Here is a 21107-nt window from a genome sequence, read left to right as displayed (position 1 = left end):
ACAGTAATGCCACGTCCTGGGTTGAGGAAGAGCAGGCATTGATCGTCCGTCACTCCGAGCGTGGCTTGAGGCTCACCCACAGTGGGGTAACAATAGCCCCTGCATCCGTGGCCCAGGCTTAAGCCCCCACCACTGTGCACGGGCGTTTAGCCCCTGGCCTGAGAGCTCCAGACTGGGTCTGAAGTAGGGGGACACCCCCATGTAATTCGCAGGCCCCCCCCTCAAGTATCTTTACGCTGCTACGAAACGCCCACCTGTAATGCCAACAAAGACATGGTGAAGGCCGGACACAGTCTCAAGGCTCCCTCCCGCCATAGCCTCCACAGACCTTTCTGCACAAACTCCAGTGTGAAGTGTAATCGCTATTTTCAGGAGCAAGACTTTTTACTTCTGATAAATACTCGGAATCTTTCCTGAGCTTACAGCCGCTTGTTTATTCCATGATAAAAAAACATTGTTTTTTCATAACCTATCCCAAGCCTTCCCTGCAGCAATAACGGTTAATGTATCCCAATATTTTAATATATAAGGGGGGGGGGGACAGTGCATCGCCAAACCATGTCAGAGTATTCTTTAGCCTGGAAGAGAAGAGTGTGAGTCTTTAGGCCAAAGGTCTGAGCCGCATTTCTCAGCGGTAGCAAACGACCTTATGTTAATGTCTGCAGCAGATAAAACGAGTGGACATCTTCAGGTAGCGAGAGATCACAAGAGCTGTCACGGATCTTAACCTCCCACGCTACGATCCGCGCTGTGGGTAACAGTGCAATGTTTCACCAAATGACTCCCTCCCCTTTCTACTCTTTTTACGGTGCCCGTGTGATGTCATTTCCACAGGAAACAAAGTAGTAAACGAATGTCATTTCATTGATTGCTAAAACCTACGTTTTCTAAAGAAATGTGCACTAAATGCACAGGTATTCTTTAGGCTGCGGGATAGATCACTGCGTTAAGAGTTTGCTGTTTAGAGTAACAATCACGTTTGTATATAGCATCTTATACCACCTCTAAGTGCTGAAAACAGTAGATTATACTATTGCCCATTGCATTGGTACTCAGTTTACTGAGCTAAGACGGCATTTGAGCCTGCAGGCAGCCCAGCGCGTGTTGCAGCTCAGTGAGCCATGCACCTGTTCGTCTGCATCTGTGTGCTGCCAGCAGCTCACCGGTTGGAAGCCCGGCGTGCCAGACGACGCCTCTTTTTCCTTGAGAAGTCGGTACATTGACAAACAGTGATGAGAGCCGCAGTAGCACTTTTTATTTACTCTGCGGTAGAAAGCACTATATAAGTGGGGTTATTAAGATGCTTTAGATGAGACCGCACGATTCTTATTATTTACAATGCGTGTTTAGCTTTGGAGTTTACGTGGCTCTGGCTTACAAATCTTTTCATCAGTGGTAGGACCTTTCCATTTGGCGACGAGGCAATTCTGATGTGGAGGGGGCAGCTTTAAAAATAAGTCTACCTGGGTGACTTCAATCTCCACTGGAACGATCAGAAAGACACAGTGGTGAATAGTCTCAAAACTTTCCTTAATGCGCTTGACCTCACCCAAATATGCGATAGACCAACACACGACAAAGGCTCGATACTCGATCTCATCATTGCCAAAGAGAACTCCACACATCTGGAGGCGATCCAACCCTGCGACTGGTCAGATCACCACATTATCACCTTCTTTATCAATGAAAAAGTTAAACCTAACCCGGCTCAACCAATAAAATCCAAAACATGGAAAAGGGACATGAAGAATCTTAACCCCTCTACCCTGCCTCCTCACATCGGCAATCTCCTCCTTCCCCCTTCAGGTGCCTCGGATGTTCAATCACTGACCGACCACTACCGTGTCTCTATGAATACAATAGTCAATGAAGTCGCCCCACTGCAACTGAAGAGTCTCCACCAAAACTTCTAACCCCTGGTATGACGATAGACTCAATGACGACAGGCGTACTATGCGAATGGCAGAGCGCACCTGGAGATCTGACCCTTCAGCACTGCACCTCAAAAGGCTTAAGAACAAGAGAAATGCCTACTTCAGGAAAATAAAGCGCACAAAGTCGGACTTCTTTAGCCGCCAGCTGGACCAAGCAAAAAACAGTCCAAGAAAGCTGTTCGAACTAATCAAGACCCAAACAAAGACACAACCCTTACAATCAAACAGCACAACAAGCGACACCCCACACTGTGAAGCCTTCTCTGCTTTCTTTAAGCTAAAGACTGACAACATAAGAAATGACCTCATCATGGATGTAAGCCGTTTCCCCAACCACACCAGAATGTCTAACACTCAACCTAAAAACAAGGCATCTTGGCTGTACTTCGATACCTACTCGGAAGAAGCAATACACAAACTGCTCTGGACCTTGAAGCCCTCTAATCACCTCACAGACCCTCTACCTGCTAATGCTGTAAAAGACTTCATTCCCTTGCTCCTCCCTCTCTGGACCAAAATCATCAACAGCTCCCTACAACAAGGCCTCATTCCAGACTCCCTCAAGGTCGGGCAAGTCACGCCTATACTCAAGAAACCTACAGCTGATCCGTCTGACCTAAACAATTACCGACCCATCACCAATATCCCCACCCTGGCCAAACTGCTGGAGAAATGTGTCCAACTCCAACTAACAAAACACATTGATCAATTTGACCTCCTCAACCCTCATCAATCAGGCTTCCGAGCGAAACATAGCACGGAAACAGCTATGACGCACATAATTGATGACGCCCTCCAAATTCTTGATCGCAATGAGTCCTGCCTCCTCATCCTTCTTGACCTCTCCTCAGCATTTGACACGGTCAAACATGAGAACTTGCTGGAGCTGCTAAGCACTAGAATGGGTCTATCGGGAACTGTTCTCAAATGGTTTTCGTCCTTCCTTCACAACCGGTCTCAGAAGTTCAAGATCGACAATGCGCTATCTACACCTGTGCCTGCAGATCTAGGTGTTCCACAAGGATCCTCCCTCTCCCCCACACTGTTCAACCTCGTCATGGAACCGCTCGCCACCTTGCTCCAAGCTTCCAATGTCCAATTCCATATGTACGCCGACGACACACAACTTTACCTAAAGCTACAATCCCCGGAAGATATCAAACATCTGAACTCCACGCTTATTAACACTCAATCTTGGCTGGCCGATAATCACCTCAAACTAAATGCTCTGAAAACTGAGTTCCTACTCATCTCGCCCCCGGCAAAAATTTCCCCCACCCAAACCTGGCTCAATAACCTTACAGCACTCAATGTCCAACCTACCATCGTGGATTCGGCGAAATCCCTAGGCATCACACTCTACGCCAAGCTCAACATGCAGCAGCACGTTAGCAAAGCCACAAAAGGAGCTAATTTCCAAATCAACACACTGAGGAAAATTAAACCCTTCCTCCCTGCCGAAGACTTCCAAACTGCTGTTCAAGCTTTAGTCATCCCTCGAATAGATTACGGAATTGTGGCCCTCAGTGGACTCCCGCTATCCACAACAGCACCCTTAAGAGCCTCCCTGAACGCTGCCGCGAGACTCATTACTGGCTCAAGAAAACATTCTCACATATCCCCAGACTTAAAGTCTCTAAAATGGCTGCCTTTTGAAGCCAGAATACAGCTAAAAATTGCAGTTATGACACACTCGGCTGTGCACCACAATGCACCCAACTACCTTGCTCAAAAGTTGTCTATATCAGGAGGTTCGAGATCCAATAGAAGTACAAAAAATCTACTCCTGAAACCTCGTAGATTCCGGAAAGAGAAAACATACAAGCGCTCCTTCTCAGGAATGGCACCCAGGATCTGGAATGCGCTCCCTCCTGAAATCAGGCTTATCTCCTCCACTGCACTCTTCAAGAAAGAGGTGAAAACCATCCTTATGGCCAAGATCTCCTGAACCTTATAGGTGCTGGATCAGAGACTCTGCATTGCTTTGTATCACTCTTCACCTTGTCCTTTGGCTCTATACTTATACTTGATGGGGACACTATTACGCTACTCTCTTACTACCGACCAATATATGACACACTTTGGTTTACTGATTCACTCTCCTGATGCCCCCACTCAATGTTCTCTCTATACTAAGACATTGGTATAAGCCATCCACACACCCAGGGTGTACCTGAACACCTCTGTAGTGGGATAAATGACTTGTGCCGTCTTATATTACTTGTTTACCTGATTGTATATTGATATGTTTTATGTATGTTATTATTATCCTACCATGTTAAGTGACTATTATACTGCTCCCATTATCTCTGTTCATTCGCACTGCCCCTACCCTGTCTTTGTGAAGCGCTCTGATATCTGTAAGGATCTTGTTCGCGCTATATAAAACTTTGAATGAATAAATAAATAAATAAATACGTGTAACTGCGAAACCAATATGCAGCAGCGATCCATTTACAATACCACAAAGACCGTGTTTGCTCTAAGAATGGAGTCCCAAGCTCTTTCTAGCGCCTGGAACAATAGGAAATGCATTCAGCGAAAGGCAGAGGACAAACAGAGCATCGAAATGGCCGCCGGGGAGCGAGTTGGACAGACAGCCACACAAATCACCAGCCTTCATGAATATTTGGTGTGGGCATCGGGGTTCTGTCAGGCTTGACACCGCGTCCCAAGTAGCTTAAAGCCCACAGCTCTGGGAAAGTGGAGGCCTCGTCGACTGTCCAACATCTGGGATTTTAGTTGTCATTCTGGCATGCCAAGCAAGCGCAAACAAAAGAGTAAAAGGGGATTATCCTGACAATGAAATGAGTTACCGAATCTGGTGATAATGAAAAGCAGAAGCGCTCTAATTCCCGGCCGCAGTCCCCGTGGTGGAGGTGCGTTTATAGCTGCAGGAGTAAAATGTTGGCGGGACAAACAGATGGCCTGCCGTCCCGCACGGCTTCCTTACCATCAGTCAGTGCCCGCTCCAGAGTTGCTACTGATGAACTGCCATCTTGTTAAAACCAGCACCCCCTCACCCCCACAACCTCCATCTCCGAGGACTCCCAACGAAATGACGGCACAAACGCCACCAAAAAAAAAAACGGGGCAGAAACAGGATACTGAATCTCTCTCCTCCAGGACTCCCTGACCTGCCTCATGGTTGCCAAGGCGATATTTCAAGAAATATTGTCGTGATACCGTAAGGCAGGTCATGGAGTCCTCGAGAGGCGGTATCCAGAGCAGACAAATCTGCAAAACAGGAGCTTTTTTCAATGGCAGGCCTCCGTTTCGAGAGGCCTGCCAATGGAAAAAAGGGGCGTGGCTTCATGCCGTATTGAAAACCCCTCCTGACCATATCTCTTTGCCTGCTACAGCGCATGCGCTGCTAGCAGGCTTCGACCTAAAAAAGTAGGTGGCATTGTTATTATTTTTAAATAATACTTAATGTGCAAAATAGATGAGCTGATACTCCCCGATTGGGAAGCTCTTCTTTATTCATTGTTACCAAATAAGAACTTCACCTTGTCCGGAACTTTAATTATCGCCCACTGGGCAATTGGGCCAATTGAAGCGTTAGTATTTCCACAGGTCTTGCATCCCCTATCCTTACATTTACTATTTTGGGTGATGTTAACATCCATTTTGAGAAAGTGGATTGCAGCACGGCTTCCTCTATTTATAGAGAATCTTGCGGTTCTTAATGTTCAACTCCTCACAAACCTCCACACTCCGTATTGATGCCCATGTGTTGGATCCCATATTTACCAACCTTAGTAGTTTACAGACTGGCCAGCCTATCCCTCTGTCATAGTCTGATCTTTTCACAATCCAGTTCTTCTATTCCGTTCAACTAGTGGCTCGAGTGACCACTGCGCCTTCCGGCCTAGTCACCCCCAAGCTCCTGTGCCCGTGCCTGCTCGCGCAGCCCCAGCCACCCGAGGGCCGCCGAGCCCACACCAGCCTCCCGCAGCCCCAGCCACCCGAGGGCCGCCAAGCCCGCTCCAGCTTTTCCCGCCGCCCTAGCCCGCGGCCTCGCCCCCCCGCTAGCCGATTGGCTCTCGCTCCCGCCTCCCCGCAGACCCTCCCGACCGGCTCCCTTCTTAAGGGGAGCCTGACCAGAACCAGGGAGTGACCACTGCGCCTTCCGGCCTGGTCACCCCCAAGCTCCTGTGTCCGTGCCTGCTCCCGCAGCCCCAGCCACCCGAGGGCCTCTGAGCCCACACCAGCCTCCCGCAGCCCCAGCCACCCGAGGGCCGCCAAGCCCGCTCCAGCTTCTCCCGCCGCCCTTGCCCGCGGCCCCGCCCCCCCGCCAGCCGATTGGCTCTCGCTCCCGCCTCCCCGCAGACCCTCCCGACCGGCTCCCTTCCTATGACGTCCCCAGAGCGACCGCGCAGCGGGAGCACCGATTGAGCGCCGAAGGTGCGCCAAAGGTAAGCCCGTCCGCGCCTGGACCGCGCCCAGTGCCAGGACCCCTGGCCCCCGCAGAGGCCACCCCTCCCGCCGGACGTACGACGCCGCCACCCTCAACACCGGCCGAGCCCCGGGATGCTACCGAGCCACTCCGAGACGCACCCACGGACCCTTCAGCTGCCACGCCTGCAAGTTCATATGCATCAGGACCTGCACTACACCAGCACCCACCAAGCCGAACACCAGCAGCAACCACCTGAAGTGCATCCTGCTCAACACCCGCTCCGTCCACAGACACGCCGTTCAACTCTGGAACCTCCTCGACACCACATCTCCAGACGTCGCCTTCCTCACGGAAACCTGGATGAACGCCTCCTCAGCGCCCGACATCGCCATCGCCATCCCGGACGGATACAAGATCACCCGGAGGGACCGCGTCAACCAGACGGGAGGAGGCATCGCCATCATCCACAGGAACACCATCCGCATCACGACCAACACCGACGACACCCTGACAACCGCCGAACACCTGCACTTCCAGATCCACACCGACCCCAAGACCACCCTCAGAGGCACCCTGATCTACCGTCCCCCGGGACCCCGCACACAATTCAGTGAAGACATCGCCGACTTCATCAGCCCGCACGCCCTCCCCTCCGCTGACTACATCCTCCTCTGGGACCTCAACTTCCACCTGGAGAACAACAATGACTGCAATACCACCACCCTGCTTGACAACCTCGCCAACCTCGGACTCAAGCAGCTGGTGACCACCCCCACCCACCTCGCCGGACACACACTCGATGCCGTCTTCTCATCCAGCAAAGACATCGCCTTCAGCCACACCACCGGACTCCACTGGACGGACCACAGCTGCGTCCACTTCAGCTTCAGAAGGACCACGATCCACCACCACCAGCAACAGGTTGCACGAAGAAGCTGGAACAAGATCACGGCCGACCAGCTCACCGCAGCCCTGAACCAGCACCCTCCCGCCAGCTCCGCGAACCCCAGCCAGGCCGCCGACAACCTCACAAAGTGGATCAGCAACTGCGCAGACGATCTCGCCCCACTGAGGACCCCGCCCAGCCGACCCGGCAGCAAGAAAGCATCCTGGTTCACCGACTAACTCAAGAGCTCCAAGAAGAACTGCCGAGCTCTCGAGAAAGCATGGAGAAGAGACCCAACACCGGACAACATGACCACCCTCAAGCTCGCCACTCAAACACCATCAACTGATTCGCGCCACCAAGAAAACAGCATTTAAGGAAAGACTGGACAACAACGCACACAACAGCAAGGAACTCTTCAACATCGTGAAAGAGCTCTCCAACCCCAACGCCGGAATCAACGACATCACCCCATCACAAGACCTCTGCAACTCCCTCGCCTCCTACTTCCACAACAAGATCGCTGACCTACACAACAGCTTCAGCACACAACCAACGCTCCCCACGACCGCACCAACGCCCCCCACCACCACCCTCAGCGCCTGGACCCCTATCAACACCGAAGACACCATCCGCACAATGAACTCCATCCACTCCGGATCTCCAACCGACCCCTGCCCTCACCACGTCTTCAACAAAGCCGACGCCGCCATCGCACCCCAGCTACGGGACATCATCAACGCCTCCTTCGACACCGCAACCTTCCCTGAGAGCTGGAAGCACGCCGAACTCAGCGCTCTACTAAAGAAACCAACAGCAGACCCCACCGAACTCAAGAACTACCGCCCCATCTCGCTCCTCCCGTTTCCAGCCAAAGTCATTGAGAAGACAGTCAACAAGCAGCTGGCCGCCTTCCTCGAGACGAATGGATCCCTCGACCCCTCACAGTCGGGCTTCAGGGCCAACCACAGCACCGAGACCGCCCTCATCGCTGCCACCGATGACATCCGTGCCCTGCTTGACAACGGAGAAACAGCGGCCCTCATCCTCCTAGACCTCTCCGCGGCATTTGACACTGTCTGCCACCGCACCCTAGTGCAACGCCTCAGGAACGTCGGAATCCAGGAGAAGGCACTGGAATGGATCATCTCCTTCCTCGCTGGAAGAACACAGAGAGTCCGCCTACCCCCGTTCAGGTCGGAGGCCACCGAAGTCATCTGCGGCGTTCCTCAAGGCTCCTCGCTCAGCCCCACCCTCTTCAATGTCTACATGAGCCCCCTTGCGGCCATCGCACGCCAACACAACCTCAACATCATCTCCTACGCCGACGACACACAGCTGATCCTCTCCCTGACCAACGACCCCGCCAGAGCCGACCTACACGAAGGGATGAAACACGTAGCCGAATGGATGATGACTAGCCGTCTGAAACGAAACTGAACTCAGACAAGACGGAAGTTCTCATCCTGGGCTCCTCGCCCTCCGCCTGGGACGACTCCTGGTGGCCACCCGCCATGGGCTCCGCACCCAAACCAACAGACCACGCACGCAACCTGGGCTTCATCCTGGACTCCTCCCTCTCCATGACCAGACAAGTCAACGCCGTCTCCTCGTCTTGTTTCAACATCCTGCGCATGCTACGTAAGATCTTCCGGTGGATCCCCACCGAGACCAGGAAGACGGTCACCCAGGCCCTCGTCACCAGCCGTCTGGACTACGGCAACGCCCTCTACGCCGGAACCACCGCCAAGCTCCAGAAGAGACTCCAGCGAATCCAGAACACCTCAGCAAGACTCATCCTCGACATCCCCAGACGAAGCCACATCTCCAGACACCTGAGAGACCTGCACTGGCTCCCGGTCAACAAGAGAATCACCTTCCGCCTCCTCACCCACGCACACAAAGCCCTGCACAACCAAGGCCAGAGTTACCTCAACAGCCGCCTCAACTTCTACGCTCCCACACGCCACCTTCGATCGATCAGCCACGCCCTCGCCGCCGTCCCCCGCATCCGAAGAGCCACAACAGGAGGAAGATCCTTCTCCCACCTGGCCGCCAAGACTTGGAACTCCCTCCCGACCCACCTCCGCCTGTCCCAAGACCACCTCGCCTTCAGGAAGCAGCTCAAGACCTGGCTGTTCGAGCAGTAGCGGACCCCCCCTCCCCAAGCGCCTTGAGACCCTCCGGGTGAGTAGTGCGCTATACAAATGCTATGGTTGATTGATTGATTGATTGAATGAGAGAGAATCGGATGACATCTTTTGGTAGGAGCTGGTCAAAGCTTAATGTTCTTGACCTTAATTTGCTACTTGAAGCCAATTGTCCCACGCTGAGAAATTCAGTAGAATCGGACAATCACACTTTAGACTCCTGGATCAGATCCTTACTCTGTTAGCTCCCACATCTAGTAAAAACATCATTAAATTCGTCCCCCTGCTCTATGGTACAATGACTTTGCAGCAACTTAAATTGTGTAAAAGTTTGAAAAGAGGATGGCGAAAAACTTTGAAAGATTCTCAGAAAATATGTGGTACGGCTAGAGCCAAATTTTACTCGTGATAAAATCACTGCGGCCACAAATTGCCCTAAAACTCTTTGTCAGTTAACAATCTCTCTGATCAGGCCACTACTCCTCTCACACAAGTTCAATGCACTGAAAATTGCGGATTTTTCCGCACTTGAAACTGTGAACCACTCCATTCTACTTTCCAGCCTAGGAGATATGGGTGTGCAAGGCACAGCCATAGCTTTGCTCAAGGTTCTATCCTGAGCCCTCTTCTCTCCAATCTCGATATTAGACCTTTAGCTGAGATTAGAGAATTTCATGGGCTTACATTTTTTATTGTACGCAAATGAAACCCAAATTGTGGCATCTCTATCATTGAAGGATAACCACAAGGCAGAATCTCTCAACTCCTGTCTAGTTCGTTTCATCTTGGATGAATATGAACTCACTAAAGCTTAAGGGGGACAAGACCAAGGTTTTGCTGGTAGACAACCACCCCTACCTATGGGGCCATTGGCAGTGAGTATCATTCCTTCTCCAGTTAATGTGGTAAAAAATCTGGAGAAATGGCTTGATGACAAGCTATGTATGAGCAACCAGATCAATTAAAGTATCTGCCACTTGTTTTGGCTTCCTTAAGTGGTTAAGGAAAATCTTTATATACCCTGCTCAAATATCTGTAGTCCTGGCGCTGGTAATCTCCAGATTGGACTATGGTAATGCCTTATAACTGAGTGCTGCAAGATCTCTGCTCAAACAACCTCAGACCGTACAAACGCCTTCTCCACCCACCCTGATTCACTTAATCAGCCAGTCTGTTACATAATCTTCACTGGCTGCCAATTAAACGTCTGGTTCAATTTAAAGTCTTATGCTATATGCATAAGTGTCTAAGGGCCCATGTTTCTGAGACCTTTGTTGTCTTGCTATAAACACAAACGCTTGCTCTGCTCTAGCCACCAGGAGCTGGCAGTGGTTCCTTGAATTAAGAGAGCCCATCAAGGTGGTCTGGTATTTGCGTATCTGAGACCAAAGTTGTGAAACACTGTGCCACAAACACGGTCTGCAAATCGCTCCTACCTGTCAGCAAATTGCTCAATACATTTATGTTTCCACTTCTTTAAACACTTATCCTTTGCTCTTGGAAATGCTGGATTTAGTGGGGAGGCTTGTGCTGTGAAACCTTTTTTAGGTAGTCATGCGCTTTACAAATTGTGCAAATAAAGTCTTGCACCGCCTCGGAGGGCTTCAAAACTGTAGGTGGCTCTGGATCATCGTCCACTCCATATCCATGGTCTGAGCGTCCTTTGCCTTTTAATACAAGGCCTTCTAGTGTGGGTAAGACTGGTCATCCATGACAGCAGCAGTCATATTAGGCGTGGTCAAGGGATCCTGCACACCCTGACCCTAAGCGCATATGCCCTTAAAGGATCCCGAAAAGATTACAAAGCAACGGCCAGGGCCTTGTTGACCAACTCTCGGACAATTATTTATGTCCACGACCATAGTCTTGGAAAAACCCTTCCATGACAGGTAATTGGATACGGCTTGAAACAGCCAGGCAGGTTCAAAGGAGGGGAAGGTGGAGGGCAACCCTAGCGGGCACAGCAGCAGAGAACTTGTAAATACAAGTCTGTAAATGTTAGACCTGCATTTTGTAAACTGGAGGGAACGGCGTGATACCCATAGAGCCCAGCTCTAATAGTTTATTACAGCCCCAGGAGGGCGTAGAGGAGTTCACAAAGTTAGCGGCAAGCCGCTGGTAAAGTTAAATCAGTCTGTGCTTTAAAGACGTGGGTGCGTCTTGGCCTTCGCTGTGAAAGAAATCCAGTTAACTAAATATACATCGAAAACATGTGAATTAAAAGTTGTGATTGCGTCTGCCTAAGAAGTAGCAGGTCGGATTTAGATCGCGTTTGTTTGTCTGTAGCGATTGCAATCAACAAATGTGATTAAATTACAGCGCACATTAGAAGAGCGTAGTAAACCTTTATCCACATAAATCCATGGAAAAAGACAGGAAAATGAATCACACTTAGTTTGTGGCTGCTGGGGCAGCAAAGAAAGACAGCATGTCTTATAGACTATCCCGAGACCTGATGTGGTAAATGGGGAGTGATGTCATGTGACTGTTCATGGGAAATGACGTTTTTTTATGGTTAACTGAAATGTTTATTATAATTTCATTGGTTGCTGTGTGCTGCAGTAAAGTGAGAGAAGCAACCTCCATTCCAGACATAGAATCGCATAGTGAAGTGGAGAAAAATCAAAGCCTGGAGAATGCGGATCCAGGAACTGGGGGAGGAACCTTGTTTGATGGTTTCTGTTAGAATCTTATTGACCCTACAGTCCTGTTGTTCAGTGGAGATTGGAAGTCCGCTCTATAGGAATATCCGACCCCACATTGGGTTCACCAACATGTTGGTAGAGGAATAGTTTTCCTTTTTCCACAGACCAAAGCTCAGTGTCACTCCACCTGCTGTCTCTCGACTGTTAAGATTGCTCTGAAGACCTCCAACAAGGAAAGATTGACTACTTCACGACAGTTCTGTATTTCACCTATTCTCTTCTAAAATAACTCCATGGCAAACATATCTTGAAGTAAATATTCATACTGTCAGAAATGCTAGCGTATGGGTTGTCTTGCGATTATTACTCACTTATCAACACCTGTAACACTAACTGGTTTGTAATCCAGTAATGTGTGCTGAAAGCAGAGGTGGATTTTTTTCAGCACCAGAATTGTAAAAAAAAAAATGTAACGAGGAAAATATTAATATGCTGAGTTAACACTGGTATGCCCCGTTTTCTGCTCCTCTGAAAAAGGTTCAAGTATTTTTGGTATTTTATGTACACCTTTCAGTCTTGCTACTTATCCACAACATAGGTGTTTCGGAATGTCCAGCTTCTGATTCATTGCCTGAATCAAAATCCTAGAGTTCATATTGTTTGATCTTGTGTCTAGCTCTGGTTGACCACTTTAGCTACTTATTACTAACTTGTTATGTTATTTAAGTTTATAGAGCGCCTGGTTACACTGACCCACTTTGTCCCCACGCTAAGGTGACAGCCATGCACCAAAGTCACAACAGAAAAAAACAAATGACACACTAGATTAACATACGGGGAATGGAAAGGTCTTCAGACCTTTACGAAAGATGGATTCGGATTCCTCCAGTCTGAGATTCTGAGGAAGGGTTTTCCACAGCCACCACATATCGAAACGAGTGGCCACCCATCCTAGCTCTCCTGATCTTAGGGATGTGCACCATCCCTCTCCCACTTGATCTAAGCAGTCGAGTAGGTGCAGAGGGAGAAAGAAGGTTGTGTAAATACACAGGACCCTTTTTCTGTAGGATCCGGTGGCTCACACACATAGCATTAAACTTCACTCTCTCCCTAATAGGAAGCCAGTGAAGGGAGGCAAGCGTTTTCTGAGCAGACGCTCTTAGGTAACATAAGAACAAGTCTTGCCGCTGCATTCTGGATAACCTGCAATTTCCGTATGCACTTGTCAGTTGCGCCCAAATACAGGAGATTGCAATAGTCCAGGCGCGAGATCACCAGGACGTGCACCATGATCTTTCTGGATGCAATGGGGAGAATATCTAGGGTCTTCCATAGACCTCGTAGGATGCCAAAACACGCCCCTGTCACCCGCCTGGTGTGATAGTCGAAGGACAGTTTGTTATCCACCCATACGCCGAGGTTTTTTCCTTGTTCACACGGTGTCGGGGTAGGGCCCAACGTCTGAGGCCACCATGCCGATGTCCAGACAGATGGAGCCTTCCCTATTATCAGTACCTCGGTCTTAGTACTGTTGAGCTTCAGACAATTTCTTGCAATCCACTCAGCCAGTTCTTGCAGGAACAACATAAAGTTGACAACCGCATCAGACCGGGCCTGAGTCGGAATGACCACCAGCTGAGTGTCATCGGCATAGGACAGGGCGTTAATCTCAAACTTATCCGCTACTTATGCCAGGGGGGCGACCTAAAGATTGAACAAAGTAGTACTCAGGGTAGAACCCTGAGGCACCCCCTGCATCAGCTTGATGTTCCTCGAATAGTGGGCCCCTTGCATAACTTGGAAGCTGCGCTCGGTCAGAAAAGATTCCAGCCATTTCAGAGCCCCATCAACACCACCACCTCTCTTCAAAGCTTGCAGCAAAGTATGGTGGCCGACAGTATCAAACGCGGAACTTAGGTCTAGCAAAATTAGTGCCGCTGTTTGTCCGTCGTCCACGTGCTTCCGAATGATCTCGGTGGAATGCAGTAGTGCCGACTCGGTGGAATGGAGGGCACGGAAGCCGGACTGCGAGGGGTGAAGGAGGCCGTTCTTGCTGATGTGCTCTGTCAGCTGTGTATTCACAATCTTCTCGGCTACCTTGGCAAAATAGGGAAGTAAAGAGATGGGTTGCAGGTTGTCTAGTTGCTCCATATTGATATGGGGCTTTTTTTTGCAGAGGAAGCGCCACTGCCTCCTTCCATCTATTAGGCACCATTCCTGAACTAAAAGACAGGCTGATAAGATGTCTAATAAAGGGCTCTAATATATCCAGACTCCCTCTAAGCACCCTCGGGGGTCCCTGGATCCCTGGGTGATCCCGATTTAATAGTACTTGCTATCTGTATGAGACTGTCCGGTGCAGGCACCAGAAATCCATGGAGCTTTTGTATTATGGGAGCATCCACTTGTTCCCCCTCCCCTTCCACGCTAACGTGAGCAGAACCGGGGAAAGATGAATACATCTGTTCAACCTTAGCCGCAAAATACTTTCTCGATCCCACAACGGGAAGAGCAATCGATGCCAGGGAGGACATTTCTTTATTAACCTTAAAAAGCTCCTCAGTGGAATTTTCGGCAGTTTGGATTCTCTCCTTAAAATAAACTGATTTTTGCCTCCTTAATAAGCGAATGATAGGACTTCATGTAGCTTTTATACTCCTCTTCCACAAGGGTGGAGAAATCTTTTCTCCATCGTCTTTCAAGACGCTTGCACCCTGTTTTGGCTGTCCTAAGTTCTTCCCCGAACCAAGGGGCATATTTACGTTTTGTTGAGGACACCTTATTAGACTAGGGTACCGTACAATCAAGAGCGTAAGTAATGCGCTTCGCTATGGCTTTGCACGCCTGGTTTACATCTAAACCAGAGGGAGGTGCATCTCTCATAAGGACCTGGTTAAAAGCCTCCTGGGAGAAGCTAACCCACTTACTGCTTTTAAAACCCATTTTAGCTTCCTTCTTTGCTTTGGGGGTCGGGAGTTGCATGGTAAAAGGTATCCAGAAGTGTTCTGACCACTGCACCGGACAGGGGGATTCAATCACCACTAACTTGCTTTTGCATTGGCATTGTTTATTCCATACTGCAAGTGTTTTATTTCCATCTGAGAAAGCACGGTACCTAGTCTTTTATCGGAGGTTTGCAGAAATAAAACCACACTCTAGGAACAAGACAAATGGGCAACAGTCGGCACTGTTTAGTGATAGAAAGCTCATCTAACTGTATTTCTTGCAAAGTGTTTGCTAACGTCCCTATGTTGTAAGTTTGCACAGTCCTAAAATGTGGGGCGTTGCTCTGAATTTGCTTGTAAAGTTACGGGTGGCTCCAGGTAGGGTCAAGTACACCTGATCTAGACCAACACAGTGCTGGAAAGCAGTAAAAATGTCTGGTAACCAGCCTTTGTTCGACAGTACTTAGGCATTGTACATTCTGTGGACACAGATTATAAAGTATGGCAGTTTTCAGCTTACTGTGTTATGTATTGGCTCCTTTATATGATATTGCTTTTTTCCTTCTATTGAAAGTGCAATTCTGTGCCTCTGATTATTAGAACACTTGGAGTAAGCTGCTTGATTACGACTAGGAATGTACCCAGGGTGTGTACAGCATATTTTGTGTTGCTTTTGCATCTTTGTGTTCTCATCTGTTTCCCTTATTTATGTTACAGTGTGAAGTGATAGACGGCCCTGATGAAAGTGGAAATATGTTTACCCGGCCAGGCAAGCTGTCTGATTACTTCCCCAAGCCATATCCTAATGATGAGGCATCCAGGGCAGCGAACAATGGGTCATTGCCCCCTGATCTGAGCTACATTGTCAATGCTAGGTAAGTTTCCTCCTAAAAGTACTTGCTTTCCTGTTGCTGATGCCAACTCTATCAAACAGCAGTCATTTGCATTCCCAGTGCTTACATTTTTTCATGTTCTTGATTATCAAGATCCTCATTTCCATGGCGTAACACGCCAGACCTGTAGCATTCCTTACATGAATATCTCTCTCCACCGGGGGGGAGGGCGGGCGCTTATGACTATAACAGAGATACCCCTACTACAGAACTGGAGTTACAGGACAGAAACTACTGCTTCTGTAGTAGGGGATCTCTGTGTTAAGTCATAATCTAGTGAATAGAATGGCAAGCCCATCCCCACACCAAAGCGGCGGTGGAGAAAAGAGAAATAACACCACTACTGTGCGAACAGATTTCGCAGCGAAGCCAGCCCAACCTGAGCGTCTGCCCTGGCATCAGTGTCCAGGCAGTAATGCTTAGCAAAGGTATGGACCGACTTCCAAGTGGCCGCCTTGCAGATTTCTGCAATTGGAACATTACGGAACAAAGCAGTCGTGGTAGCTTTGCCCCTGGTGGAATGAGCCTTAGGTTTACCCCCTAAGGTCTTACCAGCTTTTTGGTAACACAACTGTATACAGGACACAATCCACCTAGAAATGGACTGTTTAGAGGTAGCAAGACCTGTCCTGACTGATCCATAATTGACAAACAATTGGTCTGACCTACGAATATCCTTGGTTTTAACCAGATAAAATTTCAACACCCTCCTGACATCCAGGGAATGCAGGGACCTTTCCGCTGGAGAGGAAGGATTCTGAAAAAACATAGGTAAAGTTATGGTCTGGTTAACATGAAAGTCAGATATAACTTTAGGAAGAAATTTAGGGTGAGTACGGATAACAACCTTAGCAGCATGAAATACAGTATAAGGTTTTTGGCAACAAGATGGCCATATTGCACTATCTCAGGAGCCATGCCGCCAAACTCAAAGATGAGAGGTTGGGGTGCAACATCTGCCCCCAGGAACTTCGTGAGAAGGTCCGGCCTGCACAGCAGCCGTATGTGAGGAAGGAGAGACCGGTGAAGCAGGTCCGTGAACCACCACTGTCCGGGCCATTCCGGGGCACTCAGTATCATCCGTGCCCTGGACTGGGACAGCTTGATGAGGACCGTCGGAATCAGGGGAATGGGTGGAAAAGCGTACAGAAAGCTGTTCGACCAGTTGATCCATAACGCATTCCCCAGCGTCCCCGGCTGGCATTTGCTGTTTTCGGAGGTGGCAAACAGATCTACGTCTGGAGTCCCCACCTTGCGAAGACTTCTCCTAGTACTTCGTCGTTTATGACCCATTCGTGGTTTTCCTGAATCAGTCTGCTCAGTGCGTCTGCCTGAACATTCTGCACACCTGGTAGATGGGTAGCCGTTATCGTCAGTCCTCTGGCCACAAGCCAGTGCCAGATCGCCTGTGCCTTCTGCGACCGGGTGCGCGATCTCGAGCCCCCCTGCTTGTTGAGGTAATACATCGTGGTCGTATTGTCAGTTTGCACAAGCAGAGATTTGGTCTGGAAGGACGGAAGAAAAGCCTTCAGCGCCAAGTGAACAGCTCTGAGTTCCAGGAAATTGATGTGGTACGTGGACTCCGTCTGGGACCACGTCCCTTGAATCTGTAAGTCTCCGGAGTGCGCCTCCCAGCCGTGGAGAGACGCATCCGTCACGATAGTCTGCGTGGGAATGTCCTTGTGGAAGGGAACCCCTCTCAGGAGGTTCTCTGCCGAACACCACCACTTCAGAGACTGAAGAGCATGCAGAGACAGTCGTATCTTGTCGTCCCAAGAGCCTCTCCTCTGATCCCACTGATCCTCCAAGCACTCCTGCAATGGTCTCATGTGCAGCCGTGCGTGAGGCGTGAGGAAGATACAAGAGGCCATTGATCCCAGTAGAGAAGACACCGTCCTCACCGTCGTGGATGGAGTGGTCATAAGAACCTGAGCCTTCCGAAGGAGTGATAATCGTCGCTCCTCCGAAGGAGACACGCTTGCTGACAGCGTATTGATGGAGCCTCCCAAGTACTGGATGCACTGGACCGGAGTCGGGACAGACTTGGACATGTTGATGTGCAACCCCAGCTTGTTCAAGAGAACGCACTTCTTCGGGAAGTGCGCTTGAGCTTCCGAGAAGGAGGAGGGCTTGATCAACCAATCGTCCAGGTAAGGGTAGACAAACACCTTGTTCTTCCTTAGGTGTGCGGCTACCACTGCCATGCACTTCGAGAATGTCCTGGGCGCAGACTTCAGCCCGAATGGCAGTACTGTGTACTGATAATGATTGGCGCCGACTTGGAATCGCAGGAACTTCCTGTGTTTGTGTGCAATGGGCACATGGAAGTATGCATCCTGTAGGTCTATGGCACACAGCCAGTCTCCCCGTTGCAGCTGAGGATAAATCTGATGCAACGACAGCATGCGAAACTTTTCCCTGCGAATCCACTTGTTTGCTTGTTGCAAATCCAGAATGGGCCTGATCTCGTTCTTGTCCTTTTTGCGAACCAGGAAGAACCGGGAGTACAGACCTCTTCCTCTTTGAGACAGAGGTACGTCTTCTATCGCACTTTTCCTTAACAGGATATCAGCCTCCGCCTGGAGCTCGGGCAGCTGAAACTGCGAGCTGACCGGAGGGATTGATGGAGGCGGGCTGGTGAACCGAAGACTGTATCCATTGCAAACAATATTCAGCACCCACTTGTCCGGAGTAATTTTTCTCCACTGTGCCAGAAAAAATCGAACGCTTCCCCCCACCGGAGCGGGTAACGGATGTAGGGGAAGTAACAGCTCAGGGTCGAGACCCGGCCGCGCCCTTGTTCGCTGTAGTGGACTGCTGATCTCCTCTACCCTTCTGGCGCTTTTGGAAGGGCCTCCGGAACTGCTGCTGATGTTGCTGCTGCTGTCCCGAAGCCTGTCCTCGCCCTCTGCCCTGCGCCCCAAACCGTCTTTGGAACGGGCGGTAGGTTTTCTTTTCTTTGGGCTTCTCCAAGCCCACAGCCGTCAGGGTTTCGGCCTCCGCCTTCATGCGAGCCATCTCATCATCTGCATGTTTCCCGAAAAGGGTCTCCCCCGAGAAGGGCAGATTCGCCACTCGCTGCTGGGCCTCCGTCTTGAGTGATGTGAGCCTGAGCGATGTGAGCCTGAGCCAGGCATGGCGTCGCTGGTTGATCCCATGTCAATATCCATGGGCCGCCAACCGAGAGCCGTCAGCGGCCGCGCTGATGACCTGGTTCGAGACCAGCATCCCCTCCTTCTGAATCTCTAGGAAATCCTCCCTCCTATCTCTTGGCAGGAGATCTGCGAACTGCTGGAGGGATTCCCACAGGGCACGATCATACCGCCCTAGCAGAGCTGCATCGCTAGCGCCCTTCATGGATGTAGAGGCCGTCCCACAGGCCTTCCTGCCATTTGAGTCGATCCATCGGCTCTCCTTATCCGGAGGCACAGTAGATGACGGAGAGGTAGAGTGTTGCTTCCTGGTAGCCGACACTATAACTGAGTCCGGAACAGGGTCAATCCTCAGAAAAGCCGGGTCGGAATCTGGAGCCCTGTACTTCTTTAGAAGACTGGACGGAGCGGCTTTCGTCGTTGCAGGTGTAAGGAACAGCTCCTCCGCTGGCTCTACCAATCCTGGCACGAGCGGTAGTAGAGGGCGAGACAAATGCTTCTTGTGAAGTGTCTCAAAAATCACGGACGTCGTAGGTGTTGGAGCAGTCACCGTGATTCCCAATTTCGCAGCACCCCTCACGAGAACATCCTGGAACGTGCTGATATCATCCACGGGAGACACCCTCGTCCCCGGGGAGTCTGATGAGGTCGGGGAAAATGACCTGGTCCTGGAGGAGTCCGTGCGGGACCGCGATCCGCACCTCCGGTGGCGCCGTCTTGACCTCGTAGAGGATCTGTGACAACTGCGCGACCTCCCTCTGTCCGGAGCGGGATCGTGACTTCCTTGGCTTCGGTCGCCCTGCCGGTTCCACCGGGACGGGAGACTTTGGCTTGGATGGAGCCCTCGGCCGAAGGGTCCCCTTAGGAGGAGTAGGAAATTGTGGCACTGACCCGTTCCTCGGAGGAATCAGAGGAGGCTTGTCAGCCGGCAACTGGGGTTGCGGTTGAGGCTGTGGAGGAGGCGGAAGTGGAGGCGGGGTGGGAGCCCGCGGAGGCAGTCCTCTCGGTAACGGAGGAGGAGGAGGAGTAACTGTCTTCGGCCTAGCAGGGGTATACACAACAGAGTACACCGTGCCCGGTGAACCGCCCTCCCTACTAGGCTGGGACTTTGGAGAGTCCTCCATAGGCACTTGACGCCTGCCAGATCGACTCCTGGCGCCAGAACTCCTTCCGCGCCTTCCCGGCGTCTAAGAACGGCGACCAGACGGCGAGCGTCGGCCCCTCGACGGCGAGCGTCGGCCCCTCGACGGCGAGCGTCGGCCCCTCGACGGCGAGCGTCGGCCCCTCGACGGCGAGCGTCGGCCCCTCGACGGCGAGCGTCGGCCCCTCGACGGCGAGCGTCGGCCCCTCGACGGCGAGCGTCGGCCCCTCGACGGCGAGCGTCGGCCCCTCGACGGCGAGCGTCGGCCCCTCGACGGCGAGCGTCGGCCCCTCGACGGCGAGCGTCGGCCCCTCGACGGCGAGCGTCGGCCCCTCGACGGCGAGCGTCGGCCCCTCGACGGCGAGCGTCGGCCCCTCGACGGCGAGCGTCGGCCCCTCGACGGCGAGCGTCGGCCCCTCGACGGCGAGCGTCGGCCCCTCGACGGCGAGCGTCGGCCCCTCGACGGCGAGCGTCGGCCCCTCGACGGCGAGCGTCGGCCCCTCGACGGCGAGCGTCGGCCCCTCGACGGCGAGTGTCGGCCCCTCGACGGCGAGTGTCGGCCCCTCGACGGCAACCCTCTATGCCTCGACGGCAACCCTCTATGCCTCGACGGCAACCCTCTATGCCTCGACGGCAACCCTCTATGCCTCGACGGCAACCCTCTACGCCTCGACGGCAACCCTCTACGCCTCGACGGCAACCCTCTACGCCTCGACGGCAACCCTCTACGCCTCGACGGCAACCCTCTACGCCTCGACGGCAACCCTCTACGCCTCGACGGCAACCCTCTACGCCTCGACGGCGACCTTCGCCTCGACGTCAAGGATCCCCTCGAGGACTAACTTCTCCGCCGACGGCGAACGGCGGTGTCGCCTCGACGGCGAGCGCCGACGCCGGGCCTCTCGACGTCGAATACTCGACGATGACGCCGACGAAGACGACGACGAAATCGTCACTGG

The 21107-nt window shown here is 51.5% G+C and overlaps 1 protein-coding gene across 1 annotated transcript in view; it reads left to right on the top strand.

The window, feature by feature from the left end:
- Positions 1–21107, top strand: part of LOC144828453 (cytochrome c1, heme protein, mitochondrial-like) — a 190956-nt gene that overhangs the window by 111849 nt on the left and 58000 nt on the right. The window contains exon 4 of the mRNA XM_078686630.1: positions 15680–15837. Within this exon, the coding sequence (XP_078542756.1) occupies positions 15680–15837 (158 nt within the window). The remainder of the gene's footprint in view (positions 1–15679; positions 15838–21107) is intronic.

This window comes from Lissotriton helveticus, chromosome 4_1 (genome assembly GCF_964261635.1).
Source record: "Lissotriton helveticus chromosome 4_1, aLisHel1.1, whole genome shotgun sequence".
Lineage (NCBI taxonomy): Eukaryota > Metazoa > Chordata > Amphibia > Caudata > Salamandridae > Lissotriton > Lissotriton helveticus.
Note: the sequence above shows the minus strand (reverse complement) of the source record. Positions and strands in the feature narration are given on the sequence as shown.